At 39.4% G+C, this 25,467-nt stretch overlaps 1 protein-coding gene across 1 annotated transcript in view; it reads left to right on the forward strand.

Moving 5' to 3' along the window:
- Positions 1–13,056: 13,056 nt before the first annotated feature.
- Positions 13,057–25,467, forward strand: part of SNTG2 (syntrophin gamma 2) — a 304,975-nt gene continuing 292,564 nt past the window's right edge. The window contains exon 1 of the mRNA XM_049818624.1: positions 13,057–13,128. Coding sequence (XP_049674581.1) covers positions 13,057–13,128 — 72 coding nt within the window. The remainder of the gene's footprint in view (positions 13,129–25,467) is intronic.

The following is a 25,467-nucleotide window of genomic DNA, read 5'->3' on the forward strand; positions in this document are numbered from 1 at the left end:
ATCTAAATTGTAATTCACACTGAACTGTGAAAATGTCAGCAAATGAACACAGAGGCCCAAAAGTATTTTTCAAAAATAACAGTGGAATTTCAAAGGAGGAACAGTCTTTTTACACCTTTTTTTTTTTTTACCATGAAAGATCTATTTCAACATAAATAGTACAGAAATCGTAAGAAATGTTAATATTAATGCAAAATGCATTACCTATAATGTTATACCTGCACCAAGTTTCCAAACACAGCTCCTGGAAGGTTTTTTATGACCAACATTGGCACCTACTCAAAATAGTAATAGCACAAATTAGACACAAGACTTCACAATTCAAAACACAATTTGCAGATTCAAACAGAGATACTATCAATGGTACACACAAAACTGGGCTTGCAAATTAGACTGCTTTTGAAAATTTGGCCCATTTTAAAACCTGATCATAGTGGACTAGTTTGATGAATTTTAGTAGAATGGTTTAATATTATTGATTTCCAATATTGAAGGAAAATATCAGATTCCCCAAAACTTTTTAAAGTAAAGAGTAGCAGCAGATCATTTGCTTCAGATTTAAGTTTTTACTTCTTAGTGATCTCAGTGAGGCAATAGTTGGATCCTTTGACAAACAAGAACAGCTTCAAATACAAAGAAGTGTGTCAGGGAAACAAAACTTAACAATTTTAGTTGTAGTTTTCTTTGAAACTCTTGGATTTAAAGGACCCTAAAATACATGCTGGGCAAAACCTTATGAACCAGGTTACCATACTATTTGTGTTGGCACTGGGGCTGAGCACTCATTCTGTGATACGATGGAGAAACATGCTTGACTATGCTAGATGTCTTTACATTAAAGGAAAAGTGTTGTTGGTTGTTTTGGGTTTTTTTAACAAAACCATCTGACCTTTCTATAAGAATACTGTCTTGATGTTGTGTCTTGAACTTTCTTTAAGGACACACTGAGGCCTCTGTTATGCTATGAAGAATACACTTTTGAGATCAAAGATGTACTCAGTATTTCATAGTTTTCCTTAGTTTAAAAGTAAACAAATGCTTTTTGAGCATATCAAATCACTTGGCATAGGTTGCCATCAACTCTTTTGGGTAAAATATTTACCTAATAGATTAATTATGAAAGCACTAATTATTCTGTATTTCTGTAAGGCAAACTGTTCCTTTCTGGAAAAGCTTCAAAATTCTGACCTAGTGAGGCATTTCTGTCAGGCACTAAAAATTAACATACAAATTTACTGAACCACTAGCAAACTTTGATGTTTTAATTCTTTCTGCTATGAAATTGGATGATCTTTTATTTCAGGAGTAATCTTTGATGTTGGCAGTTACACAAATAAATTAGGAAAATCCCAGTGACAGGAAAAGTGTTGATGAATTACTGTGTTGCACGAATAGATTCTTAAAAGTGCAGATGACTGACTCACTACAAATAAACATATGTTTCATGTAAATTCCTGCTAAATTAACTGGGACAGATAATAGTCAGTACCCTATAGCTACAGCATAGATGCATGGAGAAGTAGTTTTACAGACATAGTTCTTCAGGAGGTAACTTATCATTTCTTCAGAGCGATGATATCTGTTTCATTCAATGTGGTATCATATTTTTTAACTTGTATATAACAACAGGTTGCAGATAATATAGAACACAGTAGCAAGATTGTTCAAAATCTTTTTCTATTGTGTGGTTAAAAGTCATAGCCCAGTACATTGACCTGGCCTCCAGCATTTTCATTAAATTGCCCAATATTTATAACCCTTAAGTGACAGAATCAGTCCATCTCACTCTTCCTATGAAACACTGCAAAACTGGAGACGATGGCCTATGGTCAAAGGCTGTAATGGTGAGAGGACAGAAGACAGCCCTGTCCCCTCTGGAATTCTCTTCCTAGTGAAGAGTAGAGCACAAATCTGGCTTTTAGGTCATCATGCAGTTTCAGACAAGCTTAGAGGTTTACTAATATTTATTTTATATTTGTCAAAGGTCTTTGCACTGAGATGCTATTGAGCATGACCTGTTAGTTCTCACTGGTGTGCTGTTCACCACACTGAATTGTTCTCGCAGATCTTCCTTCCTACCTTAGAGGAAAGCCCCAAGCAAACTGCACGATCTTTTCATACTTTCTCAGGAGACAGTTGGAAGAAAAAGGAGATATCTACGTCAGAGTCTTAGTTTGGACTCACTTCTCAAGTGAAACTTCTGACTTATGCTTGGGTCGGCACTGTGGAGTGGTCTCAGAGTGCTTAAACTGCTTCTGGTATTCATCCAGGATGATGATGTGTTAGCTGGAAACAAATTGAAAGGTCCTCTCCAACTGCTGGAGCGTTCAAGCTCAGGAGACCAGGCAAAAATTACTCTCCTTGAAACATGCATTGTGTAGGCATAAGGTCCTCACACCTGTTCTCTATTTCTGCACCATATTTTTTGACCATACTAATTACATTACTGCTTGTGTAGTCATAGCTGGTAAATTCAAGGAGTGATGGAATATTAGGGGATATTTTGGGCTGGCTGTTTGTTTTTTATTTACAGCATTTCAAATCTTCTGTTTCCTGGGACAGACTCAAATAATTTGTCTCAAGTTTCAATTTATGAGACATTTACTAGCAATACTGGCTTTGGAGATTCTCTGTTCTATCTGCTCCCCTAGCAGCTCATTCCCCTTTCCTAGGTAATTTTTAACGTTGATTTGTTCAGGGATGTGGTCTACAGCAATACAAACAAAATTGCTTTGGCACAAGCCAAGGGGTAGCACACACAGGATGGATGTGGAAGTTTCTTAATCAAGTGCTATTACCAAATTGCTCTCATTGTGGAACTATGGACTCATATATCATGGCTATTAAAACTAAAAAGGCTTTCTTACCTTACAAAACTTCCTTTTTCGGATTAGGTACATATATAGGATACACATCCAAAATAAATAGATAGCTCCTTCGCTTTTGAATGAATTATGTGACTTTACCTAGTAATTCATCCTATTTAACATTATTTTGTTACTCCTAAATTTTAAACAGCTAAGCTAATGTCTTTTCTCTTTACATAATCTATTATTGAATTTTTTTCCTATTCTCCCACAAATGTAAAATTGCAGGCACTGGCTCAGAGCAGATTAATTTCTGTACCAGTTAATGTAATATGTCTTGACCTAATTCCATTAACTATGTTCTGAAGTTAGTTCTATTCCTCAAAATCCCAAGTTTACTTATCCCAATAACACTCCTCTAACAAAAAATAAGCCTAATTGTACAGAGGGAAAATAGGGAAATATAGATAATAAGTGGTTTGCCCACTGATGCTTGAGAAGTCCATGACACTTTTCTAAGTGCGAAGATTTCTTCATTATTCTTCTCTAGCTCGCCTTGCATTGCAATGTTATTTCCTCAACCCTCCCTTGGAATTTTAGAATCACATTTAAATATGTCATCATAGATTAAATCAGAAACTTTGTTGTGTCTGCATGTATCTTTTTTTTTTTTTTTTTTTTTTTTTTTAAGAAAGAAGCTGTATTGAGTTTTCTTTTTTTCCATGGAGGAATTCTGCTGTTACTGACTGCTGTCAATGAGTAACAAATGACACACACTGGAGTCTTATATATGACAGACAAAAAATTTCAGTTCCAAATAAAATTTGATCACTCTTTTACTACTGTGTATTACTACCTGAATTGGAGCCTCTTTTCTCATTCTTCTTTGTATGAGCATAGAACTGAATTTTACTTTGTTTGGCACTTTGAAAAAGTCCAAACTATACATGGTTGGAGTCACTGTCTAGATCTACTTGAACTATTTAGTAACCCTGATTGTTTCCAGAGCTCTACAGTTCCTCAAAAATATTATAATATCTCATTTTCAATTCAGATTCCTCTTTCTTGATGCTGTTTTTCTCTAGGCATAGTTAATAGTAGTATTGTTGGGGCCAAACCCACATTTGAGCTTTTGAAAAACACTTTCCTTTCTATTTTCATCACAATGATAATGCAGGTAAACATACCACTGCATTCATTTTTAAATATTACAGTAGAAGACTAAAGCAGTTTGCAGTTTCTTAATTTATAGAACCTAAAATAGAATAGTTCGCTTTCAAAGGAGAAGAAAGAAAATTAAATAGAATGAAGAATGCTAGAAGCAAGTAAACAAACAAAAAAGTGCTGTCAACATCTTTTTGGCAGTGTTTTTTCTGTTTACTATATAAACAGCAATCCATACAATCCCCTTTCATTCTTCAGTAGATAAATTCTAAGCCAAAAAGAACCTGATTTATATTAATTACCTTTTGCCCAAGTGATCTTCTTGCATAAAACATTAACAATGGCTTTTGTAATATATCCTTGGTGAGTGGAGAATTCTTCAGCTCTCTGACTTCCTCTTTACAGTGTATGGCTTATCCATATATATTGAATTGGATTGAATTTCAGACTCACCTAAAACCATAAATTCCAATGGTATCATAGGTAGAAAGAAGCTAACAATTGGTAAGAGGCCACAAAAGTAGATGATGATTACAAGAAGAATTAGAAGAATTCAAGGTCATGAGTGATCAATTAAAGTGTATATAAAACATCAGATAAAAATTATATGCAGGTTATTTTAACTAAATTATTGTCTCTTGCTTAATAAAAACTACACCTGAGTGTATGAAGAAGAGACCACTGACTTGATCAGAATAGTAACTGCATTTTTACACAAAGTATGACATTTACAGCTGGATCTTCGTCTCACTGAAGCTCACTGCAAACTCCCTCGGACATAAATGTTAATAAGAATTCAGAGTAAACAGCTCACCTTTGACAGAAAGAGTAGCAATTGAATCAGTGGCTAGTTTTATGTATAGTCTTTCAGTACATTAAAACAAAATTGCTAAGAAAATCTGAAGGAACTGAATGGAACAAATCTGTTATTGAATATGCCAACTTTGTACAGGAAATCACGGAAAGGTGGGGGGGGAAAGCACGTGACAGGATTGTAGACACGGTTCTTTATATTGATTAAATTCAGAACTTCTGCTGTGATGCGCACTCAAAATTGTATCTAAGCCCTGCCTCTACTATTTAAATCCCACCTGGGATCTAGAAAACCCATACGGTTTTACATTCCTCATGCAGGATATCTGTGTAGTTGCAGCATATTGGATACAGCTCTCACACTTGAAATACTAAAAGTCTGAGAACATCATCTCATATAAAATACTCTGAATTTGAGAAGGCTCTTTCTTCCCCTGATACTCGATCAAAGTTATTTCTACTTTACATAGTTTTGGTTGAATAACTGCCTTCTGGGGTACTAAGATCATTTGGGCCATACTGGGCCATACACTATTTTTAACACAACTAAGCCAGATGCCATCTCGCTTGCAAGCAAATTTATTTTGCTAGCTCCACACATGCATCCCCAATTACTATTAGTACAAGACACTTTAGCGTCTTCAATTGGTGCCCAGTTTTTTGGTCTTTACCTTACTTTAGAGAAAAAGCCTGTTCTCCAGAACAATAGCCTCCCCCCACCCCCCAAATCAGGACTAAACCAGCTCATCTGTGTGTGCACGTATGAGCGCATGTATGAGACAGAGGGAATCTCCTAGAAGCTTCTTCAGAAATACTGATCCAGCAGGGTTTTATTTCCTCTTCTGTATGGTGGAAAGGGTGGTTATCCCCTTGAACTTTATTCCACCTTTGTACATTTTATCCCCTCTATAGAGCTATAGGGTTTCATTTCTTATCTCTTTGAGCTTTGTTGGCTTCTCTATAAATTCAGAGCTCCTCTCCTCTAGAGAAGAAGCAGAAGACTCTCCTCCTTAGCCAAGGACATTTAAAAGGGGTTCTTCTGATTACTCCTCCTCATTAACAAAACAGAGACTTCCCACAGGTCTCTCTCTGCTCTCTCTCCCTCTCAAATTTTCAGCAAGTCCATAAAGGTTTGCCTACATTGCCTTCATACTTCACCACTTCGTTGCATTAAACCATAAGCAATTTATTTTGGCTTAACAGAACACTCGTCATATGCAGAGCCATGAATTTATTAGTAGTCTAATTAGTGTCTTGGCAGCTTAATACAACAAAGACATATATTAATCCCGTTACAATGATACTAACACATGTATTCCAAATTATCCAATTATTGCTAATCCCCATTAATTTTATTCTTTCAGTTATATGCAGCTTTCTGCAATCTAACCCCATTTCCTAGTGTTACGCTTACCCTTCCCATGACCTTCGGGATCCTAAATCTGACACTGCCAGCCTCGCTTGAGAAAAGGAAGGGTTTGCACTGAGTCACCAGCGACCTGAGTTCTTTGCTGGGAAAAGCCTGCCCTTGCTTGTCTCTCTGCTCCTGGGTCTGCTTAAGGTTATTTTTATACAGGTCTGTTTGACCACCCTGCCGCTTCTTATTCCCCTCAGGTTAGTGACGTGATGACTACTTACCTTTTCATCACTATACTTACTCAGACCATACAACTGCAGAGTCAGCGTTAAGCTAAAGCAAAACCAAGTTGGGCAATAGCCTCCTAACTCCTATGCCATTTTGCTGTTACAGACCCATAATTGCTCAGGAGAACTGCTGAAAACTCCTGAAGTTAGTCGTTAAGTTTATTAGAAAGCCTGTGGTCAGCTGCTTGCAGCACAAGGGTATGTAAAAAATACTGGTTGCTTTTGTTTAGGTTCACTTAATGTTTGCATTTAATTCCTCTGTAATGACAGAAAGTAAGCTTAATCAACACTTTATTTGTCCATTTTATGAGTATGAATGAATAATGTAGAAATAAAATAAAATTACAAATAACTTGGTAAAGGCAGATAAATGTATTTGGAAAAGTCATTTGGTATGAATATTTGGCACATTTTTTCCTACACCTTAGAATACAAGTATGCCTGTAAAGCTTAAAGCTTAAAAGCTACAGAAAAGTTGGATCTAAAAAAAAAAAAAAAGAGTATTTTTTGGTGCCAGAGCACATAGCAAATTTTTGCACTGTTGTAGAAAGATGAGCAGAAAAGGGATATTACCACTGCAATGAACATTTTCTTTTTATTTCCTATTCCATTTTTCATAGGGACTATTAAATATAGACTCTCCTAGCATTTTTCAGGCCATAAGAACAGCAGTAAAATTCTTACTTTCTTCTAATTGTCCACTTCCAGGTTTTTTTTAACGAAACATGTCTGTCTCAGATGAAGCTGCAGCCACTTCCCTTTGAAAATGAGCTGAGAATTGATTCAAAAAGGTATAGTATAGTAATGCAGCTACTTGAACAATTCAAGAAATGTATTGCATCCTTGATTCTGTTCATGAATTACCCACAAATGAATCAACAAATTCATAAAAAACATGTCCATCAGTACTGAAATTATTCAATACACAAGGCTATGGAATTTTTGGCAGAAGTAGGCCATGAATTATGTACTCAAAAGTTTCTATCCGATTAATTTATTGGTGACACAAACCACATAATATTGCCTCTGTTCATTGATTATAACTTACCAGTGCTTCAACTTACAATCAAGTTTACTTTCTTTGTGAACCACATTTTCTTTCTTAATTAAATGGGTCTTGGCTACTTGTGTAAATTCATATGATTGGATAGATTTTGGTCAAATAGCGTTGAAATATAAATAGTGAATCCAAGCAAACAAACTATGTGATATGACAAATTGCTAGCAATTAGGCTTATATATTGCCCACCAAATGTAATAAGCAGAAACCAGAGAGAAAGGGAAAGCTGAAAGGAGCACCACACACTATTGCAGTGACACAGGCACTTCCCAAGAAGGAGGGATTTCTATATCCTAGTGCCTGTTTTCAGAACTGGTAATTATTTTGGTGCCAAGCAATTGTTGGATAAAACTGAGTAGTGGCAGTAGGTTTCCAGAACTCAGCTCTTCCCCCTCTCACAAGCTGAGCACTTGTTTGTGCTTTCTTTGGCCACAAAACACTGTATTCCCTCTTGCATATTGGCATAGCTTCCACAGAATGTCTGGGCACGCTGCTGTCTGTAGAGAACCAGCACACACAAAATACTACAGTTTGCAGAACATCAGCTCCTCCGTTTGGTAATACAAGGCAGATTTCAAGGACAGGCAAGTTAAAAAAAAAAAAAAAAAAAAAAGGTGCTTAAAGAAGGAGTATTTTATCAGCAACTTCAAGAAACAGTACTAAAATCCTGCTTGGTTCCACAGTACTGTTTAGCCACTTGCTTGCGTCTTGCTACTTGCTTCTTTTCCTCAGCTGGTGATGAGCACTGGAATCTACTTTGATGTTTTCAGTGTTATCAAAATTCTCTGATTTTGAAGTAAGAATACATACTGATCAGTCCAATATTCCTCTATAAACACCCACTGGGAATACATCTTTCAGATGTCTCGTTGTTCAGATACCCCTTTTTTATCATCTTTCATAGTGACCTGCTCAGGGATGACAAATTGCTCTCTCGAGTAGCCTGGGATGCTGAACTCCTGATTGATGCAGTCAATACTCATTCCTGCAATAGTGACAGCCAAAATAGTACCAGTTTGCCCTAGTCAGTCCTTGACTTTGGCAGCGGGGTGCCCTGGTAAGGTCTACCTGCGCCTCAATAAGGGGGTCAGGAGCAGGGAGGGATGGTTTGGCAAACTGCCTTACCGTCTCTCCCACCTGCTGCTCAACCTGTCTGCTGTAAAAGCATGAGATGCTTATTTCAGTCACCCTTTCTCAGTGAACAGTTGTTCAAGTAAAGTTTGTTTGTTTGTTTGTTTGATGTACAGCAGCCTCTTGCTTTCATTTGGTGTTACGGATAATTTTACTGCCTCTTTACATTTTCCTACTCCTATATGTACAGTTACAGTTTCTTACACTGTGCAATGAACCGATGAAATTTCTGGGACAGTGAGTTACAGGGTATTTGATGCACATTCTAGATCTGTGAGAGCAAGGAAGTGTTTGTCTTTTGAAGCAAAATAACATACCTGTGAAATTTTAGTGATTTATCATTGTATATTTTAAGCAGCTTCTGGCACATTACTGTCCTCTGATGGACTGTCGTTAATACCTGTAATTTGCCTCTTACTCATGAGCTTAATACACAATAAAAGTGGCAAGTGGAGAGTAGATTGAGATAGGGTTCTAATGCTGATTGTCAGTGTACTAATGTCTTCCTTAGTCCTCCTAAATTGGGTGATACTTGTAGCTAAATGGCAGCATCCTTATAAAGACAGGCAGCAATTTCCTTGGGACATGTGGCATTTTTACCTCGCCTTACATGTGATTTCCAAGTCGGAAACTTCTAACTTGTATTCCTTAGAAAAGTATGCTTTACTTCCCCATAGCTTTGATCTCTTCCCACAACTCAAAATTAAATGAAGAAGCATTTATCTTGGTAGTAAATATTAAGAATAATGAAGTTCACAAAGCAATTAAGTTTTACAAAAGGGCCTTTTTCCTGATGAATACAGCAAGCATTAACATATAAAAACTAAAACTGGAACATCTGCAAATCTTATATTAAGGCAACAACTTAACTTCAATAGCTGTGTGAGTATTTTTGTATAGACAGATAAATGTTTGTAATGTCTGCATAAGACATACCTAAATTTCCTGGAAAATCCAATTATACACTTTCATCCACTTCTCTTTAAAAAGCCTTTAACCTTGACATCTATTTGGCTTAATAAAATAAATTATTTATTGTTTCAATGGTAATAGTCTTCTGTTTCCATTCTCTGAGCCAAGTATCATTTCTGGGTGTGTATTTGTATGCACGAATGCAAGCATATATATGAAAACAGAAGGAAATAAAACAGGTCTGTAATACTATCTCTCTCAAAATTCAGCAGTTTGTGTCTGTTTTCATGAATGCTGATTTTATTGAAGTCTTTCACACAATTTGCAATTTTCCTACTGCAAGCCAAGTCAGATCTTAATGAAACTTCTTGGACATTATCTAATGTAACACCCCAAAATCATGAGTTTGACTTAAAATCATGAAATATTATTGAAAACATTCAGCATTCTCTTGACTTACTGTCTCTTTGTATGATTACTTTCTTGATATTTTGTAGATATTTATGAAATCTCAAGGGCTAGAAATTTTCAGATAATTGCCTTATTCCAAATTATAGGATTTAATGTAATCCAGAAAATAAAAACTGTTACTACTAAAATAGCCACTTGACAGCTAGCTTCCATTTGTTACATTTCAGGAATGGCAAAAGCACAACCTTTTGCAGGATCAGGGATGCAGTGAAACTGAAAAATTACAAACAGAAGAAAGGGAAAAACCCATATAAGCTCTTCACTAGTAACAAACTGAACGAGGCATCAAATAAAAAGCTCATAGGTTTCTTAAGCTATTAAACCTGTTTGTCCCTTGAAATAAAGAAATTTATTGGATGAGACTAGCACAAATTGTCTTAGCTCAAATTAAGTACAAAATAATGAATTTATTTTTTCTTAATCCTCGCCCAAATCATATGTACCCATTTACTTTCAGTACAGCAATACCACAGGAGAATATAATTTTGTAAAGTGTACTCATTAATTCCAAAAAGAACTCTGCATTAATAGTTCCTTAGCTGTCTGATGTTATCCAGTTTTCAGTGAATTCCATAAATCATTTATGTAATTGTTAATGTTAAGATAAGCTTCTCGTGAAGTTATATAGTGTGTGCAAGTCTTATTATATCTAATTGACAAAGATTTTTAGGTTTTAAAAGTACAGCTGGTAGAAAAATAGAAACATTCTGAAAAGTAAGGGCCTTCTATTCTGCTTATCTCTGTAAGTCATTTCCCATATATATTCCCTGTATATTATCATACTGCTGTGCCATTTATTTTGTATTTAAACTAACTTTCACCTCCACTTTTTAATCCCCACTTATGCACCATGTTTATGAAGGGCGAGCATGAAGAACCATGAAAAGAAAAGCTGGATGTGATAACAAGTTTGTAATCACAGCAAAACTGTTATCCATACTAGCAAATATCCATCAGGACCGCTGCTTTATTTGCTGGTTCCTGGCAACTCCCAGCTGATGGAGCTTGGGGCAATCCATCCCCAAAAAGGTTGCAGCTCATCTGTGTGACTTTGCTTTCCTCGATTGTCTTTAACCTTAAGCAGAAAGACTCACACCTGTCACAGTGCTGGCACACTCTGCATGCACCTAAGTTTGTATGGTTGTCTTAGGCTGTGGCCCAAACTCATTTCCTCTAACATTTCACATTGCCAGCGTGTTGTCACACACTTTTCTACAAGCATGGAGTGAGATAAATGGCTTTTTTCCACACAGGATGGATTGGGGCAGATTGGCTTGAGTACAAGCTCCACCTCTTTAGGAGAACGGCACTGAGTCCTTGCTGCATGGCAAACTCCAAGCCTCCAGGCACGGCAAAGAAAACAACTCAGGCACAGAGAGCCCCCAGCACCCCTGGAGAACAACTGAAACCCCATAACCCCACAGAGCAAACTGCCCTCTCGTCCACCTCTCCCCTTCTGCAGGGCTCTGGTACGTGCAAAGATGAATCAGTAGTCAGAGATAGCAAGTAGCATTTGCTTGTGGTAAGATGTGGTTTTATGGAGAAGACGGATATTTTTGGACAGGGGGACTTGGGGAGAGAGGAGTTCATACTAGGGTAAAACATAGCAGTGGCAGGCAGTGTCTTCTAAGGAGTTCCTTCCAAGGAGAAGATGATGCACATTTCTTTCCCGCTTAAGACTTGTGCTGCTTTTACAAAAGCTTTTGCAAAAAAAAAAAAAATAAACTTAGGTAGAGGAAATCTTTTAAAACTAACTTTAGAAAAAGTCTGGCCAACTCCACTCACCCTTTTTTCTTGTTATATATTTCTGTGTGATAGCTTCTCACCCTTGCATGACAAGGCAGAGGCTTCTAAAGGGAATAGATATGTCTTTTCAAATTACACTTAGATAAGAAAGCAGAAGGGTATGTGTGTGAAACACTTCTTAAATAAACTGACGGGAAAAGTTAAGAGCTTGCCCTTCTCTCCCCTTAGAGAAGAAACATATGTCTCCTAATAGAGTAGTAGGCTCTATACTAATAGAGAGTAGACTGAACTTCTTAGGATAAGCTGCAGCATTGCCACCACAGACCTACCAGAGAGTTCCCCCAAAACTGGTGGTCCAGGCCATGGGCCATGGTTAGGAACTTGGGACAGAAGCCAAGGATCAACTGAAGAGCAAAATCTGACGGCAGCGTTCAGGAGTGGGGACTTTTCCCGCCGAAAGACAGCTCGCCCCGTGTTATCCGATGTCAAGGGTACTAAGAATACTCGAGGGATGTCAAACCGCTCTCGGTTGCGATTCAGAGATCAACGAGCCAGGGCTTCGTGCTTCACTGTGGCGGAGGCCGTGCGTGGCTGGGGCTTACGACCCCAACGGCAGGCACAACCGCCTGCTACGGCCCGCAGGCACCGCGGGGGTGGGCGGCTGCCGCTTGGTGTGGCAGCGCCCTCACCTCCCCCCGCCTCCCGCCACATCGCTCACCTTCCCCCGGCAGAAGTTCCCCTGCCCGACAGCTTTCCCCGGACGAAGGGTGCGGGGGTGAGGCCGGAGCCCAAACCCGCCTTTGCCTCGGGCCGCCGGCCCGGGGGGAAGCGGCGCCGGGCGGGAGCTCCGCGGGGCGGCGCGGGCGGGCCAAGCGGAGCGGAGCCGCACCGCACCGCACCGTACCGGGGAGGAGCGCGACAGCGCTCGTAGCAGCACCCAGAGCCCGGCTGTCGGGATGCGGCCGCAGAGGGGAGGGGAGCGAGAGCCGCGGCGCCTTCCCCCCGGAGAAGAGCGAAGTTAAATAGCCGGCGCCACTCCGCCGCCTCCCTCTCCTCTCCTCTCCCCTCCTGGCTCCGAGCCGCCGACGAGCCCCCCCAAGTCCCACCCCCCGCCCGCCCTGCCGGTGCCGCCGCCCCACCCGGGCCGTGGGGCAGAGCGCGGAGCGGTGCGGAGCGGTGCCAGCCTGCCCGGCGGAGCCGGGACGCCGGCGCTGCCGGTAGGGGCGGGCGTTTGGGAGTCGGTGCCTGAGGCGCCGCGTCCCGCCGAGCCGCCCGTCTGACAGGACTACGCCAGCTGCATGGGAGGAGATGAGCGTGGCGGGGAAGCAGCCTCCTCCAGCACCGCTCGAGCGCCCCGGCAGCCTGCTCGTCCCCACCTGGGCAAGTACCCGCTCTCCCCTCAGCCCGTCCCGGTACCAACTCCCGCGGCGGGGCGGGGGGCGGGGAGGGTCCCGCCGGCGGCGCTGCCCGGAGGGCGGGAGGGAGGCGCCTGCGTGAGGGGAGCGGGAAGCGGGGCGGCGCAGGCCGGGCCGCCGTGGCGGGCTGAGGAGGGGGGGAGCGGCGGGACGGGCCCGCCGCTCCCCCCCTCCTCAGCCCGCCACGGCGGCCCGGCCTGGCAGCGCTGCACGACGCCGAGGGGCTCTCGGAGGGACGAGGCGGCAGCTGCCCGCCCTCAGGCGGGGCGCCCGCCTTCCCGCGCTTGGTCCACCCCTCAGGCCGACACCGGTCGCGGGGGTGAGGAGGCAGCCGGGCGGGCACCGGCGGTCCGAGCGCGGTCGGGTGGGATTTGTCCCCCGTGTTGTGGGGGTTGTGTACTTACTGCGATCGCGATTTTCAGCCAGACGTGGCTGGTTGCAGCGTGAGGGTCGAGTTTCCCGGCGGCAGCGTTGAATCGCTCGGTTTGTAACCCAGCTGCAAGCCTGTGCTGACAAAAAAAAAAAAAAAAAAATTATTGGCTACTTCGACGTATTTAGCACCTCACGCACTTCTAAGAGAAGCCCGTGAGGGAGTTGAAAATAACTTGGTACTTCATGGCAGCGTATTTGTAAAATCATTTATGAATGATGCCCTCTGACGGCGGGTCTCAGCTGTCCCTGATTTATATAAAATGTAGTAGGTATGCCTTGCATACCTTTTAAAATCACTACAGACTCTGGTTTAATGTGCCACTCTTCTTGGCATGTAAAGTTATTTTGTTGAAGTGTAATCGCAGTGTTTTTCAGTCACCGTCTAAAAAGTGAGTCGTTGCATTTATTATAAAATAGTTTACCGGTGCTAAAATAACCAGCCCTTTAATTGTTTTGCCCTGTCCTTCAGGCTATTTCTGTGACTACAGCCTTGCAATTTTTAAAGGAAAACAGTGTTATCTTCCTCGTGTTTTATCCAGAGTGTTTTTTAGAAGGTGTCTCCTTTCAGCTGTGTGAGGGATGGCTTGAAGGCATGTTCCCCCTTTCAGTGAATTCTGAACTGCTTTAAGCCTCTGTAATTATAAGACTGAGAGTAAACATTTGGAAGATGCAAGTGTGAGAGCAAAGGGTAGAGGCTACCTGAAACCATAAGCACGTATGACAACTGCATGGAAATCTGTGGAAGCAAACTGTTGTCTTGTCCCAGCTGCCTTTTGCACTGCGTGCACTGTATCTTTGCATCTTTCTTTCGTTTGTATGTGAAGAGGTGCAAACATTTAACCTTTGGGTTTTTAGAATTTCTGTAATTCAAAAGGAAGTAACAGAATTAAACCTACTGTAGACCCCTCTGTGTTTTAAAGCTGTTCCACAGCTCTTAATTTGTAAGACCTGTCCCTGAACTGCAAAAATAATCTGTGCAGCAATTACCTAAAATGTTAACAGCTGAGTAGGTTGTATGGCAGTTCAGAATATTTCAGTGTTAAAGGTGAGGGATAATCACTATCACTGGGTGAAACTGATGACTGGTGTTCTTGTAGTTGTGTTAAATGTATATGTTTAAGGCCAATAGGACATGTTCTTCCTGCTGATTTTCATGGGACTTCCCTCTGGGGCTGAACTAGGTGCTGAATGAATGGTGAGCTGACCTTTTGGACAAGAGTGGTAGGAACTCAAGGCTTGTGGCTATATAGTTTACCTGGACCCTAAATAGGAAATAATACCACGAATCTAAAGCTTTGGCAAGCTTTTTCCAATAAACACAGAACAACAGCCTCACTTTCCAGGGTATTTTAAATAGAGGTGTATGATTGAAAGAATGGATGTATATATACTCTTAAAAAAAAAAAAAAAAGCCATATAGACTTTAAGTTCAACAGGGACATCTTACGGCAGATATTTATTTAGGTGAGTTCATAACTGTCTGGCTTCCCAGAGATGCCACTTACTCAACCTGTGCTGGGAATTATGCTCAAAACATCTTAAATAATAAGGACTTTTTTTATGATTAACAGTGTGATAAGTGCTTGACTTGCATCTTCTTGAGTTATTTAACAGTATTGGAATCTAGGTCTGTTTACCTTGCTAAAAGAAAAATTTATATTTTAATATTGGTGTATTGACTGTGTTTGTGCACATTTTTCTCAGAAATAAGATATAATAACCCTAGTTACCATTTAACTACTAAATATTGCATGCTGAGACCAATTCATTGTTTGGGATTGTGGTAGCTAGGCAGACTTAAAGGTGTATGTTTTTTTTTTTTTTTTTTCCTCTTCGGAAGGATAACAATTAAATACTACTCCTTGGAAAGTAATTCAGCATACAAGATTTGAAATACAATACTAATGTATTTTTTGTGCTTGTATTTTTAACATTAATAAGCTCTTTTAAGAATGTTTCTTGCAATATATCTATAAACTTCTTGCTGTGCAGTTGTTTATGTTCTGTTCTATAGAACTGAAGTTTCAGTCAGACCTCATCTCTCATGTTTTGCAAGTCTCTTCTTAGTGTAACTTCTGATACTTGTTTCATTCTGGATCAGACACATGTTCATATTGAGCTGATTTCAGAAAGCAAAGTATGCTTCCTTCTGTTTGCAGTGAACTTTGTGTTCTGATTTCTCCCTTCCCCTCTTTGTCCCTCAGAAATACTGAAGAGGTCAAATCTCTTAGGAATTGTTACTCACTATGTCAAAGTGCCTGTGCCATGATTTTATGTGGATTTTATGGTCTCATTGGTCTAGTATGCATTAGATACTGTGGTTTTCATTGTGTTGCTAGAAGCATGAAAGGGAATGATAGCCTTACAGCCTTGTCACTAGCTTTTTTTTTTTTTTTTTAGTGTAGGGACTATTGCCTTAAACTTGTTGTGCATGTTATATGTAGTAGACCCAGTTTTCTAATAGCTTTTTTGTGGCTGTCTATGGAAGTTCTCAGTAGACCTTTTTTATTCAGCCCAAACCCAAAGGAAAAAGATGATGTGGAACTTCTTTTGGATAGCATTCTTTTCTGGAGTTACCCAACTTGGGTACTCAATAAGAGGAGGAAATGCAGCACGTGCGGATTTTCTGGGTTTTGTTTTGGTTTTTTTTTTTTTTTTGGAAAGTAAGTCCTGGGGCATTGATGTTTTTTCAAAATTTGGCATCCACCAATACAGAAGCTTCCTGAAAGTGAACGCTAGGTGTCATGTTACCACAAACATCAGTGTCTTGCCTTTTCCCTATCTGTCTTTTCAGGGTCAACATTTAATCTTGCTATTTTCCTAAAATAGATGACCACCGTTAATATTCCACACCTGTATTTTGGTAGGGTTGGACTGCATTCAGTCATACTGTATGTGACTGTAAGAAGCTTCAACTTTCCTATGTTTTCTTATTAGAAGTTCTGTCAGCCCTAAGGTGGTATGGTTCTCAAGATTATTTCTGAGGTCTGTCTTCGATAGGAAATACTTATTTATTGAAGCTTTTCCTCCCCCACATTCATTTTCTATTAAAATTTCTTGCTGGGCAAAAGCTGATTTCAGAAACTTCTGTCGTGAGGTGAACAGAATTTGTCTCCTGATTTGAGGATGGAAAGCACAAGAAAAAAGAAGGTGGAGCTTCATGATAGGCAGGGAGTGTCCATGTGTTCCGTTGTGTGAAAACTAATAATTACTTTTCGGTGCAAATTTGTTGACTTCCTGCTAACTTGGGAAGATGTTTTTTCCCCTAAGAATCTGTGCAACTGAGTTTTGAAAGAAACTTACCAAGCACTTACTAAGTGCCAGAGTATGCGAACATTTCATGTTTCTTCACTTGGCTTCCCTACTGTCACAAACCAAATCTGTAATCCTGCTTCTACCTGTACATCTCTCCACAAAAACAGTTATCAAACTGATAAAAACCATACTCAAGCTTATGAGTTTAACATCTGAATGGAAATAAGATTTGTGCCTACATGCTGCTCTGAAAAACAATGTCTGATCTCAGAAAAACAACAGTGTTGGTATTCTCTTTACACCTCAGATCTGTGTTTCGTATTGTAAGCAATTTTTTTCTGGTGTTTTAAAAATTCCATGAGATGAATATAAATAGAATCACTTTCACTTAGGAGTGCAGAGACTGCCGAGAATAGAAATGGTAGCAGAGCTCAGCAGAAGGAACAAGGCATGACCGTGTTCCTACAACACTGACACCTAATATTGCTTGGCATTGGCATCACGATAATAGAGGCAGCAAACACAAATCAGACTCATTCAGGTTGCAAGGGACCTTTGGAGGTCCGCGAGCCTAACCTTTTCTTGAAAGCAGTGACCGTGTTGAATTCAGACCGAGTTGCTCAGGTCTTTTCTCATTGCATCTTTAAAACCTCCAAGGACAGAGGCTGCACAGCCTCTCTGGCAACCAGCTCCCTGCTGGATTGTTTTTGTGGTGCAGCGGGGGGACTGCTGTTAGGTCCCCCCCAAAGCCACTTCTTTAGGTTCAAGCAAGCCCAGCTTTCTCAGCCTCTCCTCATATGGGAAGTTGCTCAGCCCCCTGACCCTTTTGGTGGGCACCGATTGGACTTGCTCCCATTTGTCAATGTTTCTTGTCTTGCAGGGCCCCAAACTGGATGCAGTCTAATGAGTGCCAAGTAAAGGAAAATGATTACATGGATCTCATCTCTGTTGTTGCTGATGCTGTTAGCCTTTGTGGCAGGCAGTGTGCATCCTTTTCAGTATTACTTTCTTCCCTTCTCATGCCCCTGATGTCTCAGAGAGAAATCCTAAGCAATGAAAGTTTTTAAAAAGCAGATGGCTAGTGAAAGTGCCTCTTCTTTCCCTCCATTAGTTAAGAATGAATGCATAACTTGAGGGGAATTTAGCAGATTATTGTAACCTGCTTTCTTGCATGCTATTTCATGTCCTTTTTCTTGTTTTGTTTTGTTTTTCCTCACCAAAAGCAGGGAAGGGCTGGCGGTGACTATGATCTGAAGTTAAGATTCTGTGAAAACTGCATGTTAAAGTAAAGTACTTGGAACAATTTAGTGGATTTGCTCATCCTTCATATTACTGACGAAGCTGACAGTTAAAGCCAATGGATGCCCAAGATTGTGCTTCACTCTGGACACCCTTTGTCAGTAACACTCATTTAACACAGATATGATCTAAATTTTTTTAGTCTGTTTTCGTTGAAAAAGGCAGGCTGTTTCTACCATTTTGAACTCCTCTGTACCTGCTTGTCTGAACTTTCTGTCTGAAGAACAGTGTGACTCCAGCGAGAGCTGTCATGCTGGAACCCTTCTGCCACTCTTTATTTATGTATATCAGCAGGCAGATTTCTGTAATGAGATTTACAAACTCTCTGAAGGATATAACCTTGAAGAGCTGGAACCCTTTAGCACAATCTAATCAATATTATCTCATTTATCATCTCCTTGTGAAGTTCAGATTGTAGTAGGGACAAAATGCATTTGTAGTATTTGGAGAAGTTCTGGGCAGGAAAATCAATGCAAAACCTCAGTTGTTTTGTACTGTATTTAAAGAGGCATAGTACATGCTCACACTGTATGATACTGTAAAACCATTAGCCTTATAAGGCTTCCCTCCACCATGCCAAACTTGCAGGACTGTTCATGCCTGTTATTTTGGGATTTTTGCCTTTGCACAGTTTAAATGAGAATGCTAAGTAATTGGATGAATAAAAACTGAGGAGAAACTTTTCCCCTGAACAGGCAAGTTCTGTGTCATGCAATGTGCTGTGCAAAGTGCATCCAGAGTAGCTTTTTTTCATAGGCAGTTATCATCCACATTATAAACATACTTCCCAGAGTCTGAGCATCCAAGTTCCATAGCATTTCCTTGATCTAAAGCAGTATTGACTTACGCACCTTACGTATGGAGATGTGTAGCAGAGAGGGGTTAATTGATTTGTTGAGGACCACCAAAGCAGTCTTATCCAAGCAGAGATGGAATCAAAGCCTTTGGGTGTCAAATTTTATCATCAGCTCTTGGTGTTTCTTCCTTGCCCCATAATAGAAGTTTGGTGTTTGTACCTTTTGATGGGAATTCCCTTTTAGGCCCAGTTTTGCAGGAGGCCTAACAAGAAATGGAAAGAGTTCAAATGAGACTCAGGGTAGCTCAGCCTGGTCTGATGGGCTGTTTTCACGTAGCCAGTGGAAAAACAGTGCATTGGCAGCTCTATGCATGCTGGTAGACCGAGCTTCCACAGTGCTGTTATTGTGGTTCAAACTACTAGCAGTTGTTAACATCTATCTCTACACTGGATAAACTGTAAACAGTAGTATACTAAGTTTCAGAGTGCACTGTGAAGTAGGTGAGCATTATTGTTGCTACTTTACCAGTGGAGAAGCTGAAGGAAAGAGGTTTTAATTAAGGTTTTGAGTTGGGCTTTTTTTTTTTTTGGTAAACTTGGATTGAGTAAATTGTCTTTCAGTACTTTACATTTTCTGAATACATGATGAAACTTCCCCAAACATTATGTGGAGAATGTTTTTCGGTTTTAAAGTTTTCTTCCACATTTCAATTAGATTTTGTTGGGGTTTTTTTGTTTGTTTGTTTAGTTTTTGGCTTCAGTAAATCATGTACTATCCTGTCCTATCCAATAATGGATGCGGACTTCTTTGGAGAATACCATTTCATTTAACTTATGAGCACAAACATACTTGCTTCTGCTGCTTGTGTAACTGAGGAGTAGTATGTTTAGCATCACCATGAATATGGATATATTATATTACGTAGCTTATATGATAGCTAATATATAACACAGAAAATAAAGAAGAACAAGTATACACATTCAAAATAGTGCTAAATGATATGGGAGAGAGCAATGAATATTTTATTTCCTCTATAGAAGCTTTTTCCTCTAGGTGTATGTAAAGCTATAGAGTTTATTGGAGGAGTGTCAGAAGAGTTGATCTCATATTGGATATCACAAGGACGCATGCATATTTGAAAACTGTCACAAGCATGTGTCTCCAGCAAACCTGTTCAAACAACAGGCAAAGAGATTTTTCATTTGTTTCACTGGCTGCAGCTAAGATGTAGATACTGCAAGGAAATTCATAGGCACATCTTTCCGTACAAATTCTGTCTAACAGTATTAAGCCATGATTTTTAGAAAGGCTTAAGGAATTACTCATAGGTATTGTTGCATTAATAAAATGCAAGTTTCTTCTATACTAGTTAAATATTCTACTCTCTTCAAGCAGGCATTACAGTCTAATTTTATATACTGTGTCTTTTCCTCTCTTTTTTTTTTCAATGTATCCTGCTGTCTTACGCAGCATTTTTATAAATGTAGCATTTAGATGTTCTTCTGCTACCCTTCACAAGCCCTGACAGAACGGCATATACGGTAATCTGTGCTGTGTTCTCGTTTCCAGAATACAGTTGAAGCATAAGTAAGCATATGTTGTCAGTTCAGTCTGATAGTCTTGTTTTGTGATGTAGCTATTTCCTTTTCTAGTTCTGAATTGTCAGTGTAGTTATCAGTTGCATCAACACACTGTTTTATGCAACTATTTATTGTACTTTTCATTTAAAAGATGAATTAATTACTAAGGCATCTGGTGCATCATATGGTGCATATGCTGGATATGCTAAAGAGAACAGTCTTTTTTTTTAAATGATACGAGAAAAATGACATTGTATAAAAGGATTAGACTTTTTAGTGTGCTTTGAAGAGTAACTTTACGCTACTAGAATCTCCAAGTCTTTTATTCAGGATTTTGTGATCATTAAAGGAATCTTTGATTCTACTGGAACAAGTGTGCATACCTGTATCTGTCTGTACTCATCATATGTGAAAAATAGAGGGGAAGAAAAGATGCTGTTTTCTGAATGGAACTTTATTATACATGGGCTAGCTCTATGATACTCCTTCCAAGTAATAATCACAGAATAGGTTATGGTTAGTACCACTCTCAATTCATAAGGCAAGAAAATTTTACTCTTACTCTCTATAGAAATTACATATCCTCCAAGGTTATCAAACACTAAATGAAGACCTTCTCAGTCTTCAGGTAACCTGTAAGTAATAGATACACTTCAACCCACTGTATCTAACTCCATACAAACCTCCAATTTCCTTCATATACTTAATATGAACTTGACACTCATTTTACAGTAGAAAATTACTGAAATCTACCGTAGCCAAAATTACCAACCAACACCAGTTTAAGGCTGAATTACTAATTTGTTACATAGTGTCATCTCCAAGGGAAGGATGGCAGAAATTGGATATGTGCCAATTTATTCACAGTTTACAGTTACTCATCTTTGCTCCCAGTCAAGCGAAATTCAATATGTATCACTCTTTTTACTTAGAAAGTTTCAGAAGATGAGGCTTAAATCTATCCAGTGTACCTTTCATTTACAAAAACATTAATTTCTTCATTAAAATTAGACTTCCAGAAGTTTTAACAGTGGTGGTGTTTTTGTTTAACGGGACATTAGCAAAAGCATGGCACCATTACAACTCGGTTTAAGCAATCAAGGTTGGAGATGTAGCAGAATGTGTTGATTTCGAAGGACTTCAAAAGCAACGTGGTATTTTCAGAAAACATACTAAATCCAACAAGAAAGCAGTCTGGTTTAGGCATATGAATAGCTTAGGAATATGTGGGTACTCCTAAAGGTAGGTGGTCCGGGAAGCAAGTCTGAAGTCTGAATTGTCAAAATGCTACCACAGCAACCTACTGGTGAGAATTAATGAAATGAAATTGTTTAGATCTGATTTGCATACACAACTCCAAAGAGCTTTCTGTTGTTTATGACAGTCAGACAACAAATTTTAGCTTGGAAGAATGCTTCCTTCTCCTGACTTCTACTACCTGTAATTGAACATTTAGAGTAAGAAACAAAAAACTAGGTTTATAATTCTTACCAAGGGCAATCTTGTAGCAGTTAGAACCATCTGTGAGTAATACTCTCAAGAATATCTGTCACATGTCAGGAAAAAGGAAAGAATGGGTAATCTTTTCCTGACTTCCAGTCAGGAAAAAAACCAAACTAACTGCAATTAACAATCTGACTCCATTTGTTTTTTGTCACCTCTTCATTTTTTTTTAGCTTATTGTGTGGCTAATTGTGCTTATGTGCTATTGTGCTTACGTACACCTATACTTGTGTACTTTGCTCGTTTCTGCTTCTTCTTTATAATCTTTGCTTTACTCCTAAAATAAAACCCAAACCAAAACCCCAAACCCCCCAAACTTTCAGGCTTTCTTGTTAGCTGAACATGTATTCTTTGTAGATAAACTGTGAAACAGAGCATCACACCAGTTGACAAGAAGTAAACAAAAATGAAGAGAGGAGAAATATTTTTTTTTTTCTTTAAAGAACAGAACACTATAGGGTAGTTATTAAAGGGAATGGATGTGAAAGGAGTGAATAGGCAGACAGGTGTTACCTAGACCTCAGGGAGCACGGGGTTGTTTTTTCTGGGTTGCTTGTACCAGTGTGTGGTAGGGAAAGTCCATACTTAAGTCTCTTCTATCTCTGTTTCTTTTTTTCAGCTTTCAGCAGTTTGACAAACTTTCATGAATGTCAGTAAGGTTAACTTAATGTCTGTTGGCTGTAGTTTTCATAGCTAAATATAATTAAATGTAGTAAACCTGCTTGAGTTGACTCTGTAATTCTCATAATTCTAGTGCCACTTTAATCTGACCAGGGTCAATCTAATTCTGTTCCACAAAAACATCCTGCTTCATCAATTTATAGCATAAAATGAAGACTTAATCTTTCAAAATTTATAAAATTTCCCCTCTATTAGTCCAATATGTGATTCATTACCAAGTGCCACAAAAAAAGTGTGAAGAGTGCTTCATGTGTATTTTTTAAGCAATTAGTGTTAGGGCTGTCTGCTCTGGCAGAGCTATAAAAATATTTTTGTATTTTGAAAATTAGCTCCAGACTATGCTGCCTTAGAAAAGTTATGACTTAGTCCAGCATATCTAGCAGAAGTAAGATAAATAAAACTGAAACAAACCCACCAACCTATTGCCATGGTTTATGGCACTGAGGTGTGCGAGGAACATAATGCAGTTCTATAAATTCCTTTTGGATGGAATTTATAAGTAGTAAAAAGTCGACTGTTTTGTAGAGCGTCATTATTTTTCAAGTATTTCTGTGAAACTTTGGCAAACAGAGGCCAGCCAAGAGAGTATTATCAATATAAATTGAAAAACTCTTGTCCTAGGGAGAAGGGATCTTTTCTTTTTGAAATAAGTAATCAAAACATTCTCCAAAATGAAAGATGAGGGAACATTATTTAGGGCTAAGAATAGTGTTTCTCTGTAACTGACTTGTCTGACTATAATCTCTGCTTTTATTTGCGGTGTTGATGTTTCATTAGTAGAGCTTTAGCTCACTGAGAGCTAATTCTCTATCTTATATTTAATTGGATGTGACTTAAAAGAACAATCCAAGCAGTAATCTATGTTATCTATATATAATCTGCAAGAAATACTGTTTCTTTCTTAAATATAATGGAAAATTGTCATCCTGAACGTTATTGCACAGAATAAAAATTCAGATACACTAATTGTAAATTGCAATCTAAATATTCTCTCATCAGCTTGCTTGATACTTAAAGATCAAATATCTTGTGGAACTAATTTCCTGTTGTTATGTGAAATTAAGGTGCTTTCACTAATGAGGTCTACAGATACTTTTTATGACTGTTTCAGTTAACTGGAACTTAACTTGTCTTAGTTTTTTCAAGACTTTATTAAGTCTTCCAATCTCTCCACTAGTGGTACAGGGTAATGTATGATTTAGAGGTACAGCTATACCTTGAGGTCCTGGGAGTTTTGTTGGATATGGTCAAGTAACTGCCATAGAAGAAGAGTAATACTCCATTCAGATCGCACCCTTCTGAAGATAGGTTTTGCTATCCTTTCCCTTCCTTAGGTGGGAATTACTGGCTACCAGCTACGCTAAGGCAGCCATGGCATAGCTGCAAGCATGAAAATGCATTTGATCATACTGTTAAACTGTTAGCATTTTCCTTGGCATAATTTTGTCCTAGGCTAATAAGCAGTCTTCCAGATAATATCCAGACTGTGACTTGGGACCATTCCTGTGGGCAGCATGATTGTGGCTCGTGTCTTCAGGGAGGGCAAAAGTGTTTAGATTTACTGATAGGAGTCATGCCAGCTGACCTCCAGGCCCTTAGCTGCTTTATTTGTTACTATAGGTGCTACTGCTTAGATTTGGTCCTCTTTGCTGTAGCTGTCCCGTTTGTCATTGATACTAACCTGATGTGCTCAGAAGCATTTGAGACTTGCTGACCCTTTTATTCAGGGGAATTTACCACGAGTGAGCTGAGTAAATAGCTTGTTCTTTTTCAAAACAAACAAATATTTATATACTCTCTGACTCGCAGAACAAAACATAAAATGGTGGTGGAAAATATTCTATTCTAAAGAGTCTTTATTTCATCCTAGGACATGTGCATTAATATTTTACTTTGGATTAGGGACATGGTTTTCAGGTGAATCTCATTATCGTCTGTATTTATTGCCATGTAGTCAGTGCTGTAAAGTGGTTTGGAGTGCACCAAAGGTATATCCTGTGTTGGTAAGTAGCACATCTGAATTTGAGTAGATTTGTGGAGTAAGACAGAGGGACTGAACATTCACGCTATATGAATCTCTGGGGGTTTATTTCAGATTAGCTCTAGCCTGATCCTGTGGACTGAATACCCATTAGTGGTTGGGCTTTATAGGTTTGCCCCTGGAGCATACCTCCAGCTTGTGTGCTCTGAGACCATGCTATGATGCCCAGAGCATGAGAAATGGGAACGATTGGGGGAGACTTTTTTCAAAAATCTACTTCTAGTGTGAACTAAAATACACAGGTACAAAAGCGTCCATGCTGTATGTCTTTCAGAGGGAACTAAACTGAAAGGTGTTTCATAGATGCACCTGATTGATTGCAGCCATTAATGAGGGCTCAGTCCATGGGACAATGCTATAGCAAGTCCAAAATAAAACCTCCCTAAAATGCCCATGGTGGGAGTGTTGCATCCTTGACAAAAGCAGTTTTACTCTGCAGATCTACTTCTTTTGTAATGCATTACTAGTCTGTCTGGATATAGGCTTGGTAAATTCAATTCTATGTTTTTATATTCCAAATGTGATTAAAAGATGCAGGCTTCTTTATCTGCGCTCCATCTCTCTCTCTCTCTCTCTCCCCCCCCCCCCCCAGTAGTGTACAAATGAGGAGAGCACCTGTCTCTTCCTTGCCTTTCCCCTCTAAACCCCCACTTTCCTTGGAATGCTTAGGCTCTGGTGTAATGCGTAGCACTGTATATCAGGCTGAAAGAATACAT

The sequence above is a fragment of the Accipiter gentilis genome, chromosome 16, assembly GCF_929443795.1.
Source record: "Accipiter gentilis chromosome 16, bAccGen1.1, whole genome shotgun sequence".
Lineage (NCBI taxonomy): Eukaryota > Metazoa > Chordata > Aves > Accipitriformes > Accipitridae > Astur > Astur gentilis.